The sequence below is a fragment of the Vipera ursinii genome (assembly GCF_947247035.1).
Source record: "Vipera ursinii genome assembly, chromosome: 5".
Taxonomy (NCBI): Eukaryota; Metazoa; Chordata; class Lepidosauria; order Squamata; family Viperidae; genus Vipera; species Vipera ursinii.
This window is the reverse complement of record NC_139518.1, coordinates 84,153,064-84,175,105: the sequence shown is the minus strand read 5'-3', so window position 1 is coordinate 84,175,105 and position 22,042 is coordinate 84,153,064. Positions and strand designations below refer to the sequence as shown.

General features: G+C 37.9%; 3 protein-coding genes across 13 annotated transcripts in view; 1 reads left to right on the top strand and 2 right to left on the bottom strand.

The window, feature by feature from the left end:
- The window catches only part of PBLD (phenazine biosynthesis like protein domain containing), a gene marked incomplete at its 5' end in the record, with an annotated part of 40,178 nt that extends 27,571 nt beyond the window's left edge, over positions 1 to 12,607 (bottom strand). The window contains one exon of the mRNA XM_083363238.1: positions 12,488 to 12,607. The remainder of the gene's footprint in view (positions 1 to 12,487) is intronic.
- HNRNPH3 (heterogeneous nuclear ribonucleoprotein H3) lies at positions 409 to 21,882 on the top strand. 10 transcript variants are annotated; one of them, XM_083363231.1, is made up of 11 exons: positions 409 to 610; positions 8,876 to 8,994; positions 9,476 to 9,614; positions 10,143 to 10,327; positions 10,678 to 10,764; positions 11,024 to 11,139; positions 12,501 to 12,636; positions 12,743 to 12,823; positions 12,904 to 12,993; positions 14,787 to 14,835; positions 20,730 to 21,882. In XM_083363231.1, exons 2-10 carry the CDS (start codon positions 8,880 to 8,882, stop codon positions 14,792 to 14,794), a joined length of 957 nt encoding a protein of 318 aa, XP_083219357.1. In that variant the 5' UTR covers positions 409 to 610; positions 8,876 to 8,879; the 3' UTR covers positions 14,795 to 14,835; positions 20,730 to 21,882. The 10 variants fall into 10 exon arrangements, with proteins under 10 accessions (XP_083219357.1, XP_083219356.1, XP_083219351.1 ...); XM_083363230.1 differs by lacking the exon at positions 14,787 to 14,835; XM_083363225.1 differs by lacking the exons at positions 14,787 to 14,835; positions 20,730 to 21,882 and adding an exon at positions 13,208 to 13,507 and having other exon boundaries at positions 418 to 610.
- The window catches only part of RUFY2 (RUN and FYVE domain containing 2), a gene marked incomplete at its 5' end in the record, with an annotated part of 34,090 nt that continues 26,889 nt past the window's right edge, over positions 14,842 to 22,042 (bottom strand). The window contains 3 exons of one of the 2 annotated variants that reach the window (XM_083363223.1): positions 14,842 to 19,163; positions 19,571 to 19,648; positions 20,255 to 20,303. In XM_083363223.1, the coding sequence (XP_083219349.1) occupies positions 19,020 to 19,163; positions 19,571 to 19,648; positions 20,255 to 20,303 (271 nt within the window). In that variant the 3' untranslated portion in view covers positions 14,842 to 19,019. The remainder of the gene's footprint in view (positions 19,164 to 19,570; positions 19,649 to 20,254; positions 20,304 to 22,042) is intronic. The other variant, XR_014492594.1, reaches the window with a different exon arrangement.

Sequence of the window (22,042 nt, the reverse complement as noted above, 5' to 3'; positions counted from 1 at the left end):
ATAAAAGGGCCAAGTTTGAAGACCCCTTCTTTAAGAAGTATGGACTTCAACTCCCAGAACTCCCCAGCCAGCATGGGTGGCTCGAGAATTCTGGGAGTTGAAGTCTACGCAGCATAAAATTTGCCGGCTTTGAGAAACACCGTTCTACGCGCTAACGGAACGTTTGCTTTTTAAGGCGCTTTCCAAGAGAACGGAACGTTTGCTCGGACACCGAGACAAGCATCTTAACGAGCGGGACTGTATTCATATTTCCAACGTTCTGCGGAGGCGGGCAACCAACGTTAAACCGCCCCACGTTCTCGGATACCTCAGACCACCGCGTTAGGCATGTTGCGCATGCGTACCCCTCCCCCCCACCTTCCTCTTCGACGGATTCCTCCCCCGCGCGGAGCGTCCCCTCATTTGCCAGTCATCCCTCGGCGCATGCGCCACTCCCGCCGCTAGGCGACGGGAATCCTCGCGATACGCGCGCGCCCTACGACGCCATCCCGTCTGCCTCAGCTGCGTAGCTTGTTAGTCGGCCGTCGGTTAAACGCTTCCTTGTTCTTTGTGGGGAGTTCCGCGCAGCCGTTTGGGCCGATCGCCTGGGGAAGTGGGTGAGGTGTTGCCGGTGAGTGGGTGGCGGGAAGCGGCCGGGAAACATGTCCCGACATGCCGGGGGGAAAAGGAGAGCCGAGGTGGGCGGACCCGCCTTCTCGCTCCTGAGAAACGGGTGAACTCCTTGGGCAGGTGGGGCGGGGGGGGGGGAGGAAAGAGGGAGGGGGGAGAGGAGAAAGAAAGGGTTAAACGGCGCCGTGCGCACGCGCGCGGGAAAGTTCGACAGGGTTTTTTTTTTTTGCTCTCAGCCGCCATTTTTAACGTGACGGCCACAGCGGGGGGGGGGGGGAGTGAGGGCGGTCGCGACGCGTCGGAGCTGTGTGAAGGGCTTCTTCGGCCCGCTAACGGTATCGCGGTGGCTCTCGCTGGCTGCGGCCGCCGCTACTTGAAGGGGCGAGGGCGGCTCTCGGTAGGGCAAGCCCGAGCGGAGGAAAGACGAAGACGGCGAAGCCGGGTCTCCGGAGCGTGACAAAAGAAGCGTGCGCCTCCGCCATTGATAACCCTCCTCCGCCGAGGACCGCCTCTCCGGTGCCACTCCTCCCGGAGGGCTGGTGCGCCTGCGCGCTGGGGTCAGCGTGTAGCGGAAGGTTCAAGGCAAGTTGGAAGCGTTGTTTGGCAGGTGGTTTCTCTTGACAACCCGAAGCATCGCAGCCCACGGTCAGCCCTTCGGAAGTCAGGTGCCTTGGAGTCAGTGGGAACCGACGAAATGGAAACGTGCCGTCGTCGGTGGCAGGGCTTGGTCAGAAAACCGTAGCGCGGAGTATCAAATGTGAAAAGTTTCGATGAAGCCTCATTGGAACTAATTAATGGCAGCGATTCGGGCATTGCAGCAGTTGAGATTAAGATTCAAAAGGGCAAGGTCATTGTGCCGTGTGGCATTTGTGTGCTGACCAGCGACAGGGATTGGCGGGGGCCTTACCTGCTTTGTGTCTTGTTGATCCATGGGTCTTCAAACTCGGCCCTTTTATGACTCATGGACTTCAACTCCCAGAATTCCTCAGTCAGGCACACTGGCTGAGGAATTCTGGGAGTTGAAGTCCAAGAGTCATAAAAGGGCCGAGTTTGAAGACCCCTGAATATAAGGCCCTACTGTTGATTGTAAATAGCCACCCAAGGAGGTCATTGCTGTGCTCGATCCACTTTTTGAGACCAGGAATAAGGAAAAGAATAGTAACTAATGTAACCACTACCACTATTGCATAGATGGCTGCTTTGGTTGAATTTTGAATGGATTTCAGAAATGGCAGGACTAAAGATAACTTAGCTGGAACTTTGTTCCAGCAACTCAGGAGCAGGAACATGAATTGTCTCTCCTTTTAATCACATTGGTGCTGTAAGTGAAGATACACTTTCTTGATTTAGGGCAGGGGGTCTTCCAACGTGGCCCTTTTATGACTTGTGGACTTCAACTCCCAGAATTCCTCAGCCAGCGTAGCGTGCCTGGTTGAGGAATTCTGGGAGTTGAAGTCCACAAGTCCTAAAAGGGCCAAGCTGGAAGACCCCTGATTTAAGGCCTCAGTTCAAAGTGTGGTTGTTTTTAGCAGAGATCTTTGTGTTCAGTAGATACAAGCTGGAACCCAGCTCAGGTAAAAAATACTTGTACATTGTACTGAACACAAAAACGTAATGCAGGACTACTCTGTCCATAGCCTTGTAGGGATATTTACCAAAAATATATGCTGCCTGGCTCTAGGCAATTTACCATATTAAGATTTGTACAATAATTAAATAAGGAACTACAAATATATGACAAGCATTTAAAAAGTCAATGTTAAAAATTAACTAAAATTATAATTATACAATCCAAAGCAGAAAGAGAATGTGTAGATCCACCTCAGTAGCGGAGCCATCTAAATATATCTCCAGCCTCATGACAAAACTAGGTCTTGAGGGACTTCCAGAGTATCAAGAGGGGTGAAACTAATCTAATTTCCAATTTAAATAATTTATTACTTAAAATAATAACTTAATAGTTGATCTAACTATAATTGTGCCTTTACTAGGATAGTTTTAAGGCAGTCTGTTAAATAGTAATTATATTTTTGAAAGTGATATTGTCTGCATTGATTACACAATGTCATTTCAGAAAAAGGCACACCAAGTGCCTTTAAAACTGAGACAGCTTTTCTGCATACATGTATGGGAAAGTTTAATTTACCTTCATAAATAATTTCTTATTGTATCTATGGTTCTACAGTGCTTCACATGTTTTAATCTGAAGTTCAAAATACTGATCAACTATCAAGAATTTAATCTTAAGTAGTACTTTAGATGTAAGTTTGACAGTACAGAAAAGCAATTGGTTTTTTTAATAAGTACAAGAAGTCTTTACAGGTAGTCTTTAGCTTACAAATGCAATTGGAACCAAAATTTTGGTTATAATTTTAGGCACCTATGTGACTAGACCAGCTGTGGTTTTTTTAAACCTATTTTTTTTATAACGTCAAGCAAATCACACAGTCATAAGCCCAAATCCATTCGCCTGAATGGACCTTTTTTTTTCCAGGAAACCTCAGAAAATGTTGGAAACTGAACAAAAAAGTTCAGTTTCAGAAGTTCCAGTCATGTGACCACAGGATATTGCAACCAGTCTTAAATGTGAGGCAGTTGCCAAGTACCTGAAATGTGGTCATTTGACTGTGATGAGATTCTATGACTGCCAGAACTGCTTTACAGGCCATAAATCACATTTTCCAAAGCTGTTATAATTCTGAACAGTTGTTAAATGACCTATTGTAAGTTGAGGACTACCTATACATTCTCGATGTTTGAAACAATATTAAACATGGGAATAAACTTCATTGAATAGACTGAAAATTCTTTTTGGGTAAATATATAAGGGATCTTACTGTTTTATATATAAAACAAGAGAGCAAAATGGTGGCATTTGGTAAGTAAAAATAATTGTATATACTGTTTAAATATCTAAACATCTGTAGTGATCAAAGTTAGATGAAGTAAATAATTACAGGAAAAATACAGTAAAGAATACAGTAAAGAAGTGATATAGAGTAAATACAGTAAAGGATATACAGTAAATACAGTAAAGAAGTGATATCCATTGAGTTCTGTGTTGCTTACTTCCGGATAAGTGAACACAGATTTAGTGTAAATGTGGTTTTGACTACAGCTGTATGTGTTATTTAGTTGAGACTAATTCATTAGTAGCTGAAAAAGGCTAAGTTCAACTCTTGAGCAAGTTTATATACAGCAGGGGTCTTCAAACTTGGTCCTTTTATGACTTGTGGACTTCAACTCCCAGCATTCCTCAGCCAGGCACACTGGCTGAGGAATTCTGGGAGTTGAAGTCCACAAGTCAAAAGGGCCAAGTTGGAAGATCTCTGATATACAGAATCTTCAATGACTTTGTGGCTTAGGAAAGAAAAGAGGGGGGATCAGGATGGATATTTAGATGTCTGTGGAACATTATAACTGATGTTGTGAACTGAACATCTGCGGATGTCTGGCTATCACAACTGATGAAGTTTCTTGGATGAGAAACGAAACGTTTTGTTCTTCCTCCTCAAGGAAAAAACAGTCCAGTTGCCTTTTGAAAAAGCACTTTTGAGATGGGTGTCTGGGATTTTTGTTTGCTTGTTTGGTTTTTTTTTCCGTGTTTTTTTTTTTTTTTACTCTGGCCTCCACCATTGGCTGGTTCCCAACAGATTGTTCTGCCTCCCATCTATGCTGTTCCCAACAGATTGTTCTGCCTCCCATCTATGCTGTTCCCAACAGATTGTTCCAGAGGAATTGCAGGCTTCAACAGGAAAACAACTGTTTGCTCCACATAAATAGAAAATAACTCTTTTACGTTCTTATTCTCATTTTTTATATTAAGAAAAAAGATGAATGAACTGGAAATTGTAACTGTATTTATTTTAGTGTGCCTAAAATTCATGTGTGTGTTGTGGAGATAGTAAAAGCAAAATCAAGTTCAGATTTGTTAAATAGCATGTTCTTGCTAGCCATTTTGATTTCTGTTTTGTTCATTATATTGCTAATCAATTTTATAAAACAATTGGGATTTTGAACATGTTCTAAATGTACTTTGCTAATTAAATACAGTAAAGATGTTAGCCCCAAAGAGATTAAACCTATACAGCAGGAAAGGGGGAGTGACTTTCTTTGATGCTGCAATTCTATATTAATTATGAGAAATGTCTTAATTGGAGTATGAGAGTGTGTGTACTGTATATTAATCATTTTTATAACTCATGTTTTTATTGAAAAGAACTAGAAAAAAAACAGTGAAGACAAATAGGATTATCCCATCCCCAGGACTGGAGTAAAGTGTTCTGCTACCCTCCAGAATGAAACTTGATAGAGATTTCAGATTTTCTTTATTGGTTGGTGGAATAGAGCAGTTTAATTTGGGTGATCTGAAATAGATTTTTTTTGGGTTGCAATTCTTTCCAAGAAGTATGTGTGATAAATTCCATTTATAATTACTTTTTTGCCACACAGTTCAATGATTTTTTTCAAGTGCATTTAAATATTTTTCATTTACTTATTACAGCCTTTTAAAAGAAAGTGTACATCTATGGGTCATGTAAAAAGAATCTAGATTCCTTATTCTGATAAACAATGGACATGTTTTTATTAACTAAGAAACTATATTGGAAAGCTACAAAGCTGGTCTGAATACAGATACATCGCCTTACCCCAAGGGTCTATTAAGCTGTATGCTCCAACGAAGGTCTATTAAGAATCGGTAATAATGTGTTCAACCTGCATTTGCAGAAAGGTTCTGCTAATGATAAACAATAGGAAAATAAGGAATGTTCTGTTATTTCCTACATTTGTCAACTGGAACGATGTTGATTGTGACATGATATCAAGCCATAGCTCTACCAAAATTTAAAACTATTCTCGCTATTGTTGATTGTGAAATAATATCAAGCCATAGCTCTACCAAGATTTAAAACTATTCTTGCTATTGTTGATTGTGAAATAATATCAAGCCATAGCTCTACCAAGATTTAAAACTATTCTCGCTATTCTTTCCAAGCTTTGTATTGTAATGGAAATGGGAGATGGGTATAAGGAAGAGGAAGTCACTTGTGGTGAAAATATCTTTGCCTTCTAGGAAAAGAACCTGGGGAAAATCTGTTGATTCAGCTGAGATTTGAATTTATTTTTGAATGTGTAATCTGCTTGGAAAAAAGCCCAGCCTAAGAATCACTCTGCATATGTGTTGAAATGTGACCTTTGTTTTGTTGAGAAAGACTTGAAGATGTTCACTTTCAGGAAGAGAAAATGAGACTGAAGCCTCTGGAATAACTACATGCATCATAATATGCATTTTCACAAGCTCTGCCCTCTGCACTAGTATGCATTGCATAATGACTATGCTTTCAGAAGACGAGATGGAGATCCACAATTTCCTTCTGGCATTCCCAGTGGCATTTGCTGCTCTGTTTCTTTGACCATCCCTGGCTGTTGTAATTGGTTCAGCTAATCAACTTCTTTAGGGATATGTTTAGAATGCATTTTGCTCTGATGGGGAAGCTTCTGTTCTTGTTGAACAAACGGAAACTTTCAACGCTTTATGACACAATTTTAGTTGAACTTAAAGATATTGTGGACAAAAAAATGGTGCAGTTGACTTAGGATGTATGGGCTGCTGGGAGAGACTTGTTAATCCACAGAGCTTTGGTGAAAAAGGTCTCTAAACCAGGTAATGGGTTTATAAACCAGGATTTGGTAACTTTTTAACTAGCTGTGGCTGTGCTTTATTCAGTATTTTTTTTCTCAAGATAATGTGCTATGACATGTAAAATTAGAATTTTTTTTAGCTTGCTGCCACCTCTCCTTTGGGCATTTGAGGAGAAATTAAACATGTAAAATAGGAGCTGTTTGGAATAAAGGTGAAAGACCATTGTAGGGAATCTTAGGTATTTGTAGTGAAGTCCCTGGTAAAAAGTAACTTTCATTGTGAACTTCCTCAGTAGTAGAAATGAAAATAGCAGTGTCATGTAATTTGTCCATAAACCATTGCACTAGAGAACTGTAAAACTGATATGGATAAGGTCGATATCTTTTGATACTAATTAAACACTGTTCCATCTATAAAATGGGAACAAACAACTCCAGTCAGAAAAATCTACAAAATTTTCTCCATTCCTATTCCAACAAAGTTTAAAATCTTTTAGGAAATTTGGGTTGAAATGAGAACATTTCCCGTGTTATCTAAAGCTAAACAATCTCCAGCCTTTATAATCTGGAAAATATCTGATAATATGACACTTGCATTATTTTAGTATGATGGCTTTAGAGGTATGGCCAGTTATGGAGACTTTAGTTTCAAAATATAAGCTTGTGAGATTGGCATTCCATTTAGGCTTTATCATTAACCTCAAAGTAAAACCAAGTCTAGCATTTTACTTGGCAGTGTGTTTGGATGGATGGATATTTTAAAGAAATATAAATATATTTAGATGTGCTATGGAACTTGGTAGATGCAAAGAGGACATAGAGCTTTACTTTAACATACTGGTCAAATTTTCCCTTCTCCAAGAACCTGAGGGATTAACATGATAAGTAATGTAAATTATTCTGGAGGTAAATGCCTCCAGAAGTTGTGAACTCCAACACTGGAAGTTTCTAAGAAGAGACTGGACAACCATTTGTCTGGAATGTTACAGGGTTTCCTGCCTGAGCAGTGGGTTGGACTACAAGACCTCCAAAGTCTCTTCCAACTCTTCTATTATTATTATTATTATTAGTAGTAGTAGTAGTAGTAGTAGTAGTAGTAGTATTTATTATCCCAAAGAATCTGGCTTAAGTAGGCTCTGCAAAATTGCTTTAATTTAGCCTTAGGTAGCGAGAGTATTATGAACTTGTACTGCTACCTTTTGCTTCTTATTGTCATATCTTATGCTGTGTATTACAGTGAGATACGTTTTCCACAAGAAAATTCACTTCAGTGGCAATCTTAGGAATTGTTTTTAGTATGTGTACCAAATCCATTTTTTCTCATTTTGTGAAATCCCCTTCCCCAAATGTGTGTGCCAAGAATACCATTTTCTTTCTGATATCTCTAGCCCACCTTGTAACGGGGAAAGGTAGGACTCAATTACAAGCTGAGATCTAAAGCATAAACTCTTCTGAGCAGAATATTTTTTCCATTGTAATTTTTATTTAATATTAGAAAAACCTACTCTTTCCTGTAGTTGTTGGGGGGGGGGAGCTTCAACTCAAAGTAAATTGTTCTACCCCACCAACCAACACTTCATAAAATTGTAAAGACAGTATTTGTAGATACTTTATTCTGGGAAATACAGTCCAAAATATTTAGAGGGATTCTACTTTGGGGAAGATTAAAGTGGAAGGATGCTAGTCTAACTGTAGTGGAGGAAATGCCTGCAGATATGTGAATTGTACTTTGAATTTGCTAGCCATTATATCATTAAATGTACCTCCCCTGTCTCTCAACTTGTACAGTTTTTACATTATATGTACACTGCATAGATGTGCTCCCATACAGACCTCTGAGAATTGCTTTGCATTGCACCTTACAATTTGAAACGAATTTAAAAAAAAAACCATGAAGCTTGCTTTTCTATTTTGCTGGTGTTTTATGTTGCTGGGGTAATTGCAGCCTCTTGTGCACACACCGAGATTCATTTCCCTTCCCCTGTTAGCTTAATGTTATCTTCTACCTGTCAACCTCTGCCCCCAGAATTAGTTGTTTGACTGTCTTTCCATTTATTTAATTGTGAGGATTCTAGTCCTGAGCCCTGTGGGACTGCTGCCTTGGCTCTAGTAGCTGGCATTGGAATGAACACCCATGAGATTTGCATGCAGGTCGAGAAGCATGCATTTATTTCATGCGTATTTTTAGGAAACAATTTGCTGTGACTTCACTGGCCTGCAGTAGTATGAATTTAAAAATAGTGCCCAGGGCAGTGATTGAATATGTGTATTGAAATGGCTGGGCAAATGTGAGAGGGCGGAACTACTATGTAATGCAGTAGTAGCATTTGTCTCCATAGATAGAGATGCCTATCAGTCGAGGTCTTGAGAATAGCTATGTGGCAGGTTGCATGAGCAGGTCATGCTAGTTCTGTAGGAGTTCAAGACAATGGCGGTTGTAAATTTATCACAGCATTATACTCTTAAGCAGCGTCTGAGCAGTTGTTGCATATTTTTTTTTTAAAAAAAGTTCAAGATGTTTCTAATGTATACAGTCCTGCTTAGGAAGGGGTTGGGGGTGAATCTTCATTCTCAAATGCTAAATTTGCTGTTTATGTTTTTTATGGTGTTTGATTTTAAACAGCAAAATGGACTGGGCTGGGAAACATAATGGTCCAAATGATTCATCTAGTGATGGAACAGTACGATTGCGTGGTCTGCCATTTGGCTGCAGCAAGGAGGAGATCGTTCAGTTCTTTCAAGGTAGCTCTAGTGTTAATGTCAAGTGACTTTCAGTGTTTCTATGTCTGCAAGATTGATATTTGAAACAGCTTAAAATTTTATTAGTATCGGGGGAGGGGGAATCAGTCCTTAAAATTTAGATTACTAATGTTGGTATTCTTTGTTAAAAACTCTACTAAAAGCAGAGTTTGCATTGGCAGGATAAAAATGTACACATTTAGATAGCCTATTAGGAGTCAGAATTTGGAGTATGTAGTTATGACATCATGCAGTATAGGTAGTGGGTTCTTTGTGATGTAGCTGTTGCTGTGTAACCTGAACAAAGAGACAGTAATACAATGTCTAAATGAAAACTCTTTAGCCTGTGTATTTGGGTTGTGGGGGAAAGCTAAGCTATTTTCTTGCATTTGTGTAGATCTGCTTTAAGTATTTTCTACAGATGGGAATGTTTCAGACTTTAACACTCTTCCCCTTGATGGGGTTATTTGTCCTTGGGTTAAAGGGTTGGAAATCGTGCCAAATGGGATAACATTGACGCTGGACTACCAGGGGAGAAGCACAGGGGAGGCCTTCGTGCAGTTTGCTTCAAAGGAGATAGCAGAAAAAGCTCTGGGGAAACACAAGGAAAGAATAGGGCACAGGTGGGGATGGAGAGTTTGGGATGGTAAATCTTTTGGGGGGGTTGGGGGTCAGAATTGCTTTTGGGGGGCTGGGGTACATAAATCAACTGGCTATTTTTTTAATAAAAACACCCTGGGAGTAAAATAGATGTGGTGGGAGGGGGATTGGTAATACTACGTAGCTTGCTAAAATTGGGCTGGTTGTCTTTTTTTGGGGGGGGGGTTGTGTGTGTGGAGGGTGTTCTATAATAGCCAGATTTTTTTTTCAAAGAACTTTTTACTGGGGCAGGGGGGAGTGTGGTTCAGAGATTTGCTATACTTAATTTGCAGTTAGAATTTTTAGTCAGTAAAGTAAATCACAGAACTGCTTGTTTTTGCATTTAATAACCTAAATTCTAAAAGTGACACTGGGAAAAAAAGTGTTCACTTGTCTTCAATGCTATTACCTAGATTTAAAAGTTTTAAAAAATATATGCAGTTATTGTATTTTTCCAAATTGTATATATCTGTATTCTTACATTTGTACATTGTAAATCTTTTTTTACTCAGATATATTGAGATCTTCAAAAGTAGTAGGAGTGAAATCCGAGGATTCTATGATCCACCCCGAAGAATGATGGGACAGCGACCCGGACCATATGATAGACCAATGGGAGGAAGAGGGGGTTATTATGGAGCTGGGCGTGGAAGTATGTATGACAGAATCCATCAAGGAGATGGTGGATATGACGGTGGTATGTGTATCTAATGACCACAGGCTCTTGTCATTTTCACGTTCCTGACATTTTGTCAAGAAATACAGAAATGACAGTAATTATAATACATACCAAGTCTGAAACCTGGCTATCTTTCACTTTGTTTATACCAGCCATATGACTTGAGATTGAAAAGGTATGGAGAGGCACCTGAAATGAGATTTTAAATATGAATGAACTTCGGTTTGCATGCTTTTGAGCCTGTTAGTCTGCATAGAAGTGTTTGTGCAGTATTTCATTTCAAATCAGTTTGGTTCTGTGCACTAAGTTAACATCCTTTTTGGTATTTAAAGACTCTTCACAGTCTGTCCCCCTCTTAAATCTCACAGGATATGGTGGCTTTGATGAGTATGGTGGCTATAACAATTATGCCTATGGAAATGATGGCTATGATGACAGAATGAGAGATGGGAGAGGTAAGAAAAAATATTACCATGTTGTTCAGCTGTCTATTGCAGACTCAGCTAGAGATAGATATTGCTTTGACATTCTCAGTATCTTGTTTATGAAAGTTGGGTAGAAGAAACGATATGTACCGTCTCTAGTTCTGTCATTAGTACAGGAACTGATCAGTTCGCTTATGGTACTGCAATTGTAGTTTACTTTTTTAGAGGAGGCAGCATAGATCCCCAGTCAAGAGTCAACTGCACCCTCATGGACCTGTTTTGCTTTTAGGAATGGGAGGCCATGGCTATGGCGGAGCAGGAGATGCAAGTTCAGGTTTCCAGGGTGGTCATTTTGTTCACATGAGAGGTTTGCCCTTTCGAGCCACTGAAAATGATATTGCTAATGTGAGTATTGTGGAAAATATTTATAGCTGAAACAAACAAGCATGTTGGTGGGGGGGATTTCCAAGAGATGAAAAGTCACATCTGGAATCAGATGCAGCTGTTTTAAAGTATCAGGAAGTTCCAGAGTAATCTTCCTTTTTTTTTTCTTTCCTCGGAGAATTTAAAAAGCACATAAATTAAGGTTATTAAACTGTGTTGTTTTTAGTAATTGAAAGACTTGTGGTATTTGAAAGTAATTGAAGTGCACGTTCCCCTCAGGGTGGGGAGATTTTATATAATTAAACAGGAGGGAAAAAATGCAAAAGAAAAACCCCAGTATTTGATTTATATCCCCATCTTTCTTCTCTGACAAAGTATTCAGAAAGGTTAATAAATCTGATAATCATAATTTTAAACAGCTGTTACTACAATTAAAATGGTACGCATATAAATTAGTCAAAATTTTGCTGTCATTATTCAATTTCTTTTAGCCAGCCATGCAATCTATATCTATTAGTTAAAAACCTGATGTTAGTGTCATCATTTCTCAGTCAAACGTAATATACAAATGTACCAAAGATCTCTAGGTTGCTTGATTTTTCTATGCTGATGAATTTGTTTTTCTTGCTAATGGAGCTGGAAATCTTCAAAAGAAGGCAAGCTTCTAAAGGGGACGGGCGTAATATAAATCAGTATTTAGTGGCTTAGTGGGAATGATGTTAAATACTAGCAACAGTATAATAGATAAATCAGGGAGAAGAATGGGAGGGAACCTGCTAATTGCAAGCTGCTGAAAAGATGAATATTTTGATTTGAAAATAACTGCAGGTTAATGCAAAAATGTAAATATTGGCATTTTAACTAACCAAATGTAATTATCAGAAGTATAATTGAGCTATTCTGGGCCTATAATGTTAATAGAAGAAACAGCAAAGCAGAAACCTAACATTGGCTCGTCATAAGAATTTGTGCTCCAAATACTTCATCTGTATCAGCTCAGTTACTTCTGCTTGATATGTCAACATCATTCCAGTGTACGGTTTATAGATATATGACCCAAAGCAGTAGCATTTTTTTTACATTTTTCTGTACACAAAGCAACTAAGGAAATAATTGCATATGCAGTTGCATATTAAAAAATTATATGCATTATTAAACTATCATGTACTAATAAATACTTTAGTTTGTTTTAATTTATTGACTATCCAGCTCTAAGGGATTTCATGAGAGTAACTAATGGATCCGCAAAATCAAATTTGTACTGTAAAATGCATATGCATGATGTGTGATTTATTTTATACAAATATGTGGAGCCTCGGACATGACAGACTTGAAAATAATGGATTAAATTTGAGGAGCATTAACTTACTGCTTTCTTTTAGTTTTTCTCACCACTGACTCCTATAAGGGTTCATATTGACATTGGAGCAGATGGAAGAGCAACTGGAGAGGCTGATGTGGAATTTGTGACACATGAAGATGCAGTGGCTGCCATGTCTAAAGATAAAAACCACATGCGTAAGTTAGAGTGAATATGTCTGAAGTTTTGTACATTTTCATTTGATTTTGTACAGATAATTGTAACACTTGCATTTATGGGAGTAAGCTTTTTATTCTTTTAAAGAGCATCGATACATTGAGCTATTCCTGAATTCAACTGCTGGAGGTGGTTCTGGAATGGGTGGCTATGGCAGAGACGCCATGGGTAGGTTTAATTTCAGATTTTTAATTCTATTTCAGTCTGTATAGGATTTCTAGAGACTAATGGTCAGTGCTCTTTTCCAGAGCAAGGTGGTTATGGTTCCGTTGGAAGAATGGGCATGGGCAGCAGTTACACTGGAGGATATGGTACTCCTGATGGATTGGGTGGCTATGGTAAGGTTTTGTTTTGTTTTAATATTAAGGTATTGGTTTTAATCTCTACCAGTACTTGGCATTGCATGAAGAACTAAGAATGCAGTGTAGCTTCCATGCTCGGAAGGCATGAGTGGCATCGTAAGGGTGGTAAGACTTCTTTCATTCATATAGGTGGATATAAAGTTTAAACAATATTAACTACAGGAATAAAAGTGTTGCGGTTATTTTATAGGTCGTGGCAGCGGAAATAGTGGTGGATATTACGGGCAAGGCAACATGGGAGGAGGTGGCTGGCGTGGAATGTATTGAAGAGTATCATTGTGTCTCCAAAGCGTGTTGGAAGGAAACAGTACTTGGTCTACTAGGCTTTCTTACAAAACTTAAAATTTCTTTTGTATTGAAAACTTTATAATGACTGAAGGAATGTGTTTTCCCATTATTTGGTAAGCATCAGACTGTGATGGGGAAATCTGTTTTCTGTAGGTTTTATTTGTTGCATACTCTGACTTTAAATAAATTTTTTATATTCAAACCACTGATGTTGATAGTTTTTATACTAGCTCCTCCTGAAGATAGTTGCGTATCCTAGGATTTTGTTTTAAGAAATTTGGTTCATTAAAAGCAGTTGTACTGGAAGATTATATTATTGATTCTACATCTATGAAATGAAATAACCATCAGGTTTATGTTACATTTGTTGAAGTTTGGACTGAAAGCAAGTGTTAGTTAATAAATAGTTTGTCAATGAAAACTAATTCAATGAAAATAATGGCAGAATGTCTGAAAATAGCGTGGGATATGAAGGCCATGAGTTAAAATTCTGGAATGACCTAATGCACAACTGCTACACATGTAGTCTGAGCTATGTGTATGTCAGAATTTTCATATTTAAAATATATTGATAGAAAACATAGCTTGAATCTTCACTTTGTTTTCTTGGCAATTAAACTTTGAGATAAGTTATTGATAGATAGTATATGAAAAAGACATGGGAGAAAAGCAGAAAGCTTGCATTAATGGGCTATGGTAACACTGATAGAGAACTGAGTGTTCTTAAAAATAAAACAATTGACTTGAGGATGCCATTTCTGTTGCTGAAGATACCCATGTAAGGATTGTATGGCCTATTTGGCAATCAACAACACTTCCATCTAAAAGTCTTGACAGATTGCTTTGCGTTTTTAATGTAAGATTGTTTGGATGAAATACTGTTTAGCCACTTAAGTATTTTCTGTGTATTGAAGAAAAGGTACTAATATTCAAGGAGGTTTTTTTTTGTTTTAATTGCTTGTCCTCCAGATTCTTCAGAATAATTTGTCAAATGTGATAAATTGAAAGTTTGTTGCTTGTTTTTGCTAGTAATGCTATGTATGTAATAAATGTCTTGTGGGAGATAGCAAAATAGATTTCATTCTAGGACATGTGTTGTGTCAATTTATCTAATTGAAGGGCAAACAATGCAGATCTTTATCTTTTCTATTTTGTACAAAATTCTGTATAAGAGAAACACTTTTTTAGGTTTGTACTAAATATGCAAGTAATTTAGATCCATAAGCAAGACTCCTTTTTGGTTGAGCATATCTGCATCAAGGCTTAATGCTCAACAGAAAGGTAAGTATGAGAATTTCATGGGTCATAGAAAAATAGAAAAGATACAAATTTATATTCAATACTGTGATTCCAAAGCTAAACATGTTAATTTGTAGGTAAGTTTTATTCTCAGTAAAATTTATACAGACAGCAGCCGCGTGTGTCATAATAGCTAGCCATTTTTGATTCTGAAGATACACTTTCCTGTTTGCAAATCTTAGGATCCTAAACGGTTTTACAGAATAAATGAAACAGAAAAAAAAACAAAAGGTGAGGTCCATGATTTCAGTGTGCTTCACTCAATGCACCGTGTCTTCCACGAAATGTACTAGGAGGTGGTTTAGCAATATTAATTTTAAAATTAATATTAATTTCAGGGAGGTTATATGGAAGTACTGCAGTCCTTATATAGTAAACCATCCTTACAATATTAACGTCACTAGTTTTGTCATAAAAACTAAATTATGCCTTTTTTCCTCTATAGTGTTGGATTAAAAGGAAGGTTAAAACACCTTTGCTAGAATACAATGAGCAAGGAGCCTCCCTTAATAAACCACTCAGTATTAGAAAAAATCCTAACATTCAAGTGTCATCTGCTTGTCACACTCTATGAGGCACTTGAAAAGCTCTACTCTTGACATCTCCTAAGGCTTCCTCCCAGTCCTTGATCATCCCCGTTGTCCTGTCATTCCAGTTGTTTTCTGCAAACTTTTTCAACGCTGCTCCAAAGTAGACACTGTTCAAGGCATTTATTAATACAACGAAGGCACAGATCATAGTGTGTATTAACAGGATCATACAGATTCATAGTGACGTGGCCATTAAAGCAAGGACTTCATTATGTAAGCCTCTGATAACCAATATGTTAATTCTTTGGCTCAAGCAAGTGGAATGTAGTTCATCCTACCATCAGTTTCACTCTTCATTCTAAGTAAGAGCGCATTCTAAGATTAACGCACTCTTCCCACACATTCAGTGTGTCAAATGTCTGTATGGAAGACTGTTATTTTCTACATCAAGATTTCCTATGTTGTGGCATTAGATAATTCAAAACAAAACCTACCAGTCCCTTAATGAGGTTACTTTTTGTAAACATTAGTGTTGTATATCTTCTGGTCACATGGGACCAGCATGGCTCTTATAAATATTTCCCAAATTTACTAGGAAGAATTGCTCTTTATTTAATGGAAATATGTGTGCATCAACTGCTATTACACTAGCAGTAACATGTGTACCAAGTGTACAACAACAAAGTGAATGACTTTTTTTGAGCTTCACCAGGGCAAGCTGAAAATAGTTGAACATTTTTTCCCCAAACACTTGTATTTTAAATTAATCAAATTTTATTGGTGGTCATTGACCAAAATTTCATGTAAAATACCAAATACATAATAAAGTAAAATGCTAAAAGACAAAAACACGCTTTCTGACCTGGAACAATATCAGAATGATTGGATATAATTATATGGTTCCCCGGTGTTTCCTTCAGCAATTGTGACCAAACACTACTTTCTTTTGCGATTTCTAAACATTTAGTAGCTGACAGTACAATACATTCCACGATGCAATTGGAGTAAAGTACAAGAAAGGATGATAATTCAGAGCATCATGTATGGCACAATAGTATGTGTGATGGTGAGTGAATGCCACCCTACAACTAATTCTTCAAGGCAGGGGTCTGCAACCTTGCCAACTGTAAGACTTGTGGACTTCAGCTCCCAGAATACCTCAGCCAGCTATGCTGGCTGAGGCATTCTAGGAGCTGAAGTCCACAAGTCTTACAGTTGGCAAGGTTGCAGACCCCAACTTTAAAGGAAGAAAAGGTTGCTATGCCTCCTTTGCAGACACCTTGATGACTTGGCATGAAGCCTAAAACTATCTGAAGGAGAGTTGAGAATGTTGTGTAAATAATGCTCTGTTCCAAAGGCTAATGTTAAACACAAGTAAGAAATTCTGCTGCCCTTTGTAAGTCTAGACATGGAACACATTGCTTGATGTTGTTAAGGACTCTCAGATTCAAGGATTTTCAGATATTGAGAATCTATAGTAGTCAACTCTGAAGCTGTGCTTTTAAAATAAATAAATAAATAAAATCTTCCAAAATATTACCAGATATGCATATGTCAATTTATATGTCATGGGCCTGACAGATGAAAACTGATGAAGATTCCAAGCTCATGTTTCTTTAAAGGCTGGATAGTTTTGAGTTTGGACCAAATCTGTCACCTGAAATTGAAGGGGGCTTATTTCACAGCCAATAAAATTGCTCGTTTGGGATTTAGTTCCCCAAATATTTCAGAGTCTGTCTGCAATTATTAAGTATATATGTGTCTTTTCTCAGAATTGCAGCTTCCTTGCAAACCTATGAGAGACTATATTTAAAGAACTGTTAGTGAAAGGTGTCATGTCCAAAGCACAATTTAGGGATTGAATCTGAACCACTGCACAGCCCTGCTGATTAAGCAGTAAAATTCAACCACAGGACTTGTTTGGGGAGGGAATCTTTTATCGATCATGTATTAAAATTACTTAATAACTCATGAACTTGTAAATTGAAAATCGGTTTTACGGTTAAGGCTTACTTTTGACATTTTGATACAAGAATTTGTATCATTCCTGTTCACTGAATGATCCAGTAGAGTTTCTTGGCCTCAGCAACTGGGATGTGTGGCCTTCAACTCCCAGAATTCCTCAACCAGTGCTAAGCATCCAGCCTCTCATAAATGAGAACTCACCAATTCATGTGGTTGGCTGATTCAACTGCCAACAGCTGTTAGGGAGTTCCCCAGTAATTTCTTGTACTATCTCAAATCTGTTTTAGTTAGTATCCCTTAAATACTGAACGCTAAAATTACAGAACAGCACATCACTGCACCAAATTGATCTCAGTAGTTATATCTGCCATTCACAGATCTTGTACTGATCTCGTATTGCAACTCCATCTTTTCAAATAAATCTGGAAGGCACCTGGTTGTAGAAGAGGAATCAAAAAGAGGAAGACTCAAAAAGGGGTGCCTGGTTTTTAGATCAAGCCAATGGGAAAAAAATGCATTGTAACTTTTGAATAAGTAATGTTTTCACATTAAAAACCGTTTTCAACATCTATTAAAGACGACCCACCAGTAGAAGACTACCATTTCTTTTAATTACATCCTCTACTTTTCAAGTAAAAATGTTAATTAGATGCAGTGGTTTCCCCCCCCCCCCCAAAATGACTTAAATAAGGAATCTTACTTTCCTACAGGACAAATAAAAACAACACTATCCTGGCCTCTTTGGTTTAACAATTAATTTGGCAATCTGCTAGTTTGTAATTTATATTCCTTATAGATCATTTCGAATAACTTAAGTTTACATTAAAAGGAAGTGCAAATAATTTGTGCGTACATATAAAAGCTCTATTTATATAAAAAGTCCAGCTAGACTTGTCTCTAAAGACAATTTTTAAGATATTCTTTTCACAAGTCTACCCCAACCAATCTTGTACAATATATATAGAACTCATCTAAAGTTACTACTCTGGCAATCTTTTTATGTGGCATCACTTGTCTATGACAACTACCGTATAGGAAAGAGACATCCCTCAGGTGTGCCTGCTGCCCTTCCTTGATATATAAAGGATTATTTTGCAACTGATGTAAGTGCTGCATGTTAACCAGTTGGGGAAGTTAACCATGGATTTTGATTCCAGAGGTTGAACACTATAAGATATCTTTCTCTCCCTAACCTTTTTTGTCTGAACCTCTTGAATGGAAACCTTTCAGCCCTGAGCTGTCTATTCTAGATGGACCCTTAGCATGAAACTGTCCATGAGAAGCAAACCCTTCCATCTTGCTAAGTTAGATCCTCTCAACTCCCACCTACTGTATTCAATATAAACCTGCACAAACCTGTTTTGCCCAGAGGCTGGAATCAGAGGCCAACTTGAAAGGATTGTGTAGAAACACCCAAGAAAATTAACAGTTCTTGCCCCCCCCCGCCCCCAAACAAGTATATTATTTGTTTATAATTTGCCTAATTCAACTTTGCCCACCTGTAAGCAACAATGCTTTTTCAGTGGAAGTGTCAGGCAGGACGCCAAACTACACAAATCGTGCAGTTGACGTGTAACATTATCCAGCTCCCAACTTCAGTTCCTTGGCTTCCCTCTTCTCAGTGTAAAGCTTTCGTTATAAGGTCAGTTCTGCACCACATACTAGAATAGCACATCTGGCAACATAAAACAGCAGAAGCAGAACTGCAAAGCAGATGCATTTCAGTCATTGCCTCAGAGCCACTGTACAAAACGAGACTGATTCTGGTATTGCAAGAACTATGGCACAAAGACCCAGTGACAAATGTTTCCATTGTTTTGACATTAAGGGAATTAAGCCGGAATTGCAGTAATATATATAAGCAGCTAACACAACAGCACTCGTCCTTCTAGTGAACGTCTTATAACATCTGCAGAAGACTCAGGGCATATTGGAAGAACACCTTTGTATGAGTAGCGCGTGACAGGAGTCGCAGACGCGAACAGGCTTTGGTGAAGATGGCAAAGGCAACTCGTTGTCAGAGCAGGCATTGCAGAAAATTTCACCACAGTTTCTACAATGATGCTAAATCAAAAAAAAATTTTTTTAATGCCAATATAATTTGTGTACTAAGCAGTAAGTAACCAATGATAACTTAGGTCTACCAACCTAGATAATCTACTTTTGTGGGTAAAAATAAACGTACTGTACCAACCCCTTGAAGATACTTTATTTGGAAAATTATTGCAGGAATTCTCTCAATTTATTAACTGCTGCTTATGGCTGGTAAAATAGCTACCCTAAAATTTCTATAGCATATCTTCAGAGAAAACTGATAAAGCCAAATGGCTGGTGAAAATGTCCCATCTAGTGAGTGAAAATATGTTTTTAATTCATAGCAATTGATAAAATTTACTGCACATAATGAGCAATACATCTCTGGCTTTTTATCAGTTTTAATTAATGAAAGACAACTTTTAATAGCAACTCACCTTCCTCTTGGAAAGAGAAAATTCTTTTTCACATAATTTGCAGTGAGTAGCTTCTTTGTCCTTCAACCAGACCAGGCCCTAGTGAGGAGAAAAGATGCTATCTGAACTGAACAACTGCAAATGCAAAATTATCATTTTGTTACATGCCATTTAGGATTTACCAAAGGGCAACATTGGCAGTCTTTCCTAAACAGATCATAAATCTTTCAGTAGAAATTGTACTCTTAAAACAAGAGTTTAAGTTCAGAGAAAGGGAGCTGCAAAGTTATGTGTGAATTTGTTGATCCTCATCTGAAATATAGTGAATTGGCATTTTAAAAAAATTGAAAAACAAAGCTAGGAACTGAATAAAGGTATATAAAAACATTTAACATTTGAAATGGGTGGTCCCATCTTAACTGAAAGTTAAAATATTGTTCTACAGATAACTGAAACGCCAGTGTAAAGCTCCCAATGATTCTAGAGCAGCATAGGAACATTTCTGGTAACATCAGACCAACATATCTCAAATTGAAAATATTTTGTACACCCTGGAATAGAATCCAAATGCACAGTAACAATAGACATAGCAGTTTATGCTCAAATTTACAAAGGAAGCTGTGAGCTTAAGGCTGAAAAACTAATACTTAAAACTAATGAAAGAACCAACTTGGGATGCCAGTTACCACCTCAAATATTACTAACCTGAAGTGTTTTGTTTGCTTCTTTTATGTCTTCTATTTTAAGCTTTGATCTAAAGAGAAGACGTGATTTAGAAATTATGGGCAATAAATAAGGAGCACATAAGTCAGTACTTTTGGAGATTCCAGTCTGAAAAGATGCAGAAGGTCGCCCCTTTTCCTACTCAATGTGTACCTGCCATTTCTGGAATTAACTAACTTGCTTGTTACTATGGAGGTTTCATCCCCTGTGAGTTCCACCCTGATCACAATTTGCAATCTAAAATGGTGTGAACTGAGCACTTTGTAAGGAGAAGATGAGCCTTTTCGGGTATTGATAAAGACACTTTGGAATAGTTTCTTTCAAATAGTCCAGAAAGAGATATTTTCATAGCTAACCACAATCATATCTTTAAGAAGGCCTTCCTTATTTCTGGATAGATTTCTTCACTGTGAGACTCCAATTTATTTGTATGATTCTATTTATATTAAACTCTCAGGTCCATCAGAGGCAGCCTTCAAATATTGAAAATAAAAGGGTAGTTATATATACCCCAACATTTAAACCCTTGGATGTTTACAATACTCGTGGCAATGGAAATGCTGCTGGGAGGAAGTGTCACACTAATGTTTGAAGAGACAAAGATCCTGAGCCTGTGGATGGTGTCAAAGAAAAAAACTATGATGAGAACAGTTCCTATTAACAAACTGGAAACGTCATTCCTAGCAACTCAGGAATATAGTGCAAGAAGCTAGCAGCACTGAGCAACAATTGCTGTTTTAGACATGAAGTTTGGATGCTGCCTGCTGACAATCCAAATGAAAAATGACAATAGTTAAACACCATTTCCTAATTAGAAAACTGGCTATATGAAAATGGCGACTAAAAAAGTTGACTCTTCCTCTGGGAAGTGGGGGGGGGAAGTGGGCGGGTTTGGGGTGGGAGGGATTTGGGGATATATTGTAAAATTTTGTTTTTGTAAAACTTTAATAAAAAAAGCTCAGAATATTTGGGGGGTGGGGGTGGGGGGGCAGGGAAGAAACTTGTTTTTCTTTTCATGGGAAATCTTACAAAGAAATTCTGGATTTTGAAAGCGATGTATTTCTCTTGAGACCATAACGCCTAACACAGTTACCACACATAATCTTTGCTTTTATCCAATGTCACTTATAAGGTATCCTGAAACCTAGAATTCCTTTAAATGATTCTAATTCATTGGTAGTTTGATCTGAAGGGAAATGAGAGACCTGGCTTTGCTTTCAGAATTTGTATATTCGTTATTCCTATATTTTATGAATTTATTTCTTTACCCCTTTTGTTATTTAAGTAAGTACTTGTTCATTTTTGTGATGACAAACTGCTGGAGATTCTGGTCACTTTAATACTTAAATTGTAATTTAGGATTCAGACAGCTAAAGAATTCAAAATGACAGCTCAGCAACATCAAGATGTGAAATAAAAGTATCTTATTGTTTTAGAGCACAATTTTAATTGTGGGACTGTTCAGAAGTAAATCCCACTTAGACCAGTTTCCGTGCAAGTAGAAAAAAAACTAAGCAAAGGTGGTTTAATGTTTTCAAAGTAACTTTTTCTTAGACCCTATTTTTGTTGTTTCTTTATAATATGTATCAATAAACTAATTCATTTCAGTTCTGAAATTCTGAGGCTGAATTCTTTGCTACTTGAAATCACACTACTATTCTGCTTACGGTTAGATGGGCAATATAAAACTGTACATTAAAGGCTTATCCTGAATTAAATTCACAGAAGGTCCAGTAATACCTGGTAAGCATCTTATACTTCCTTCTCCCA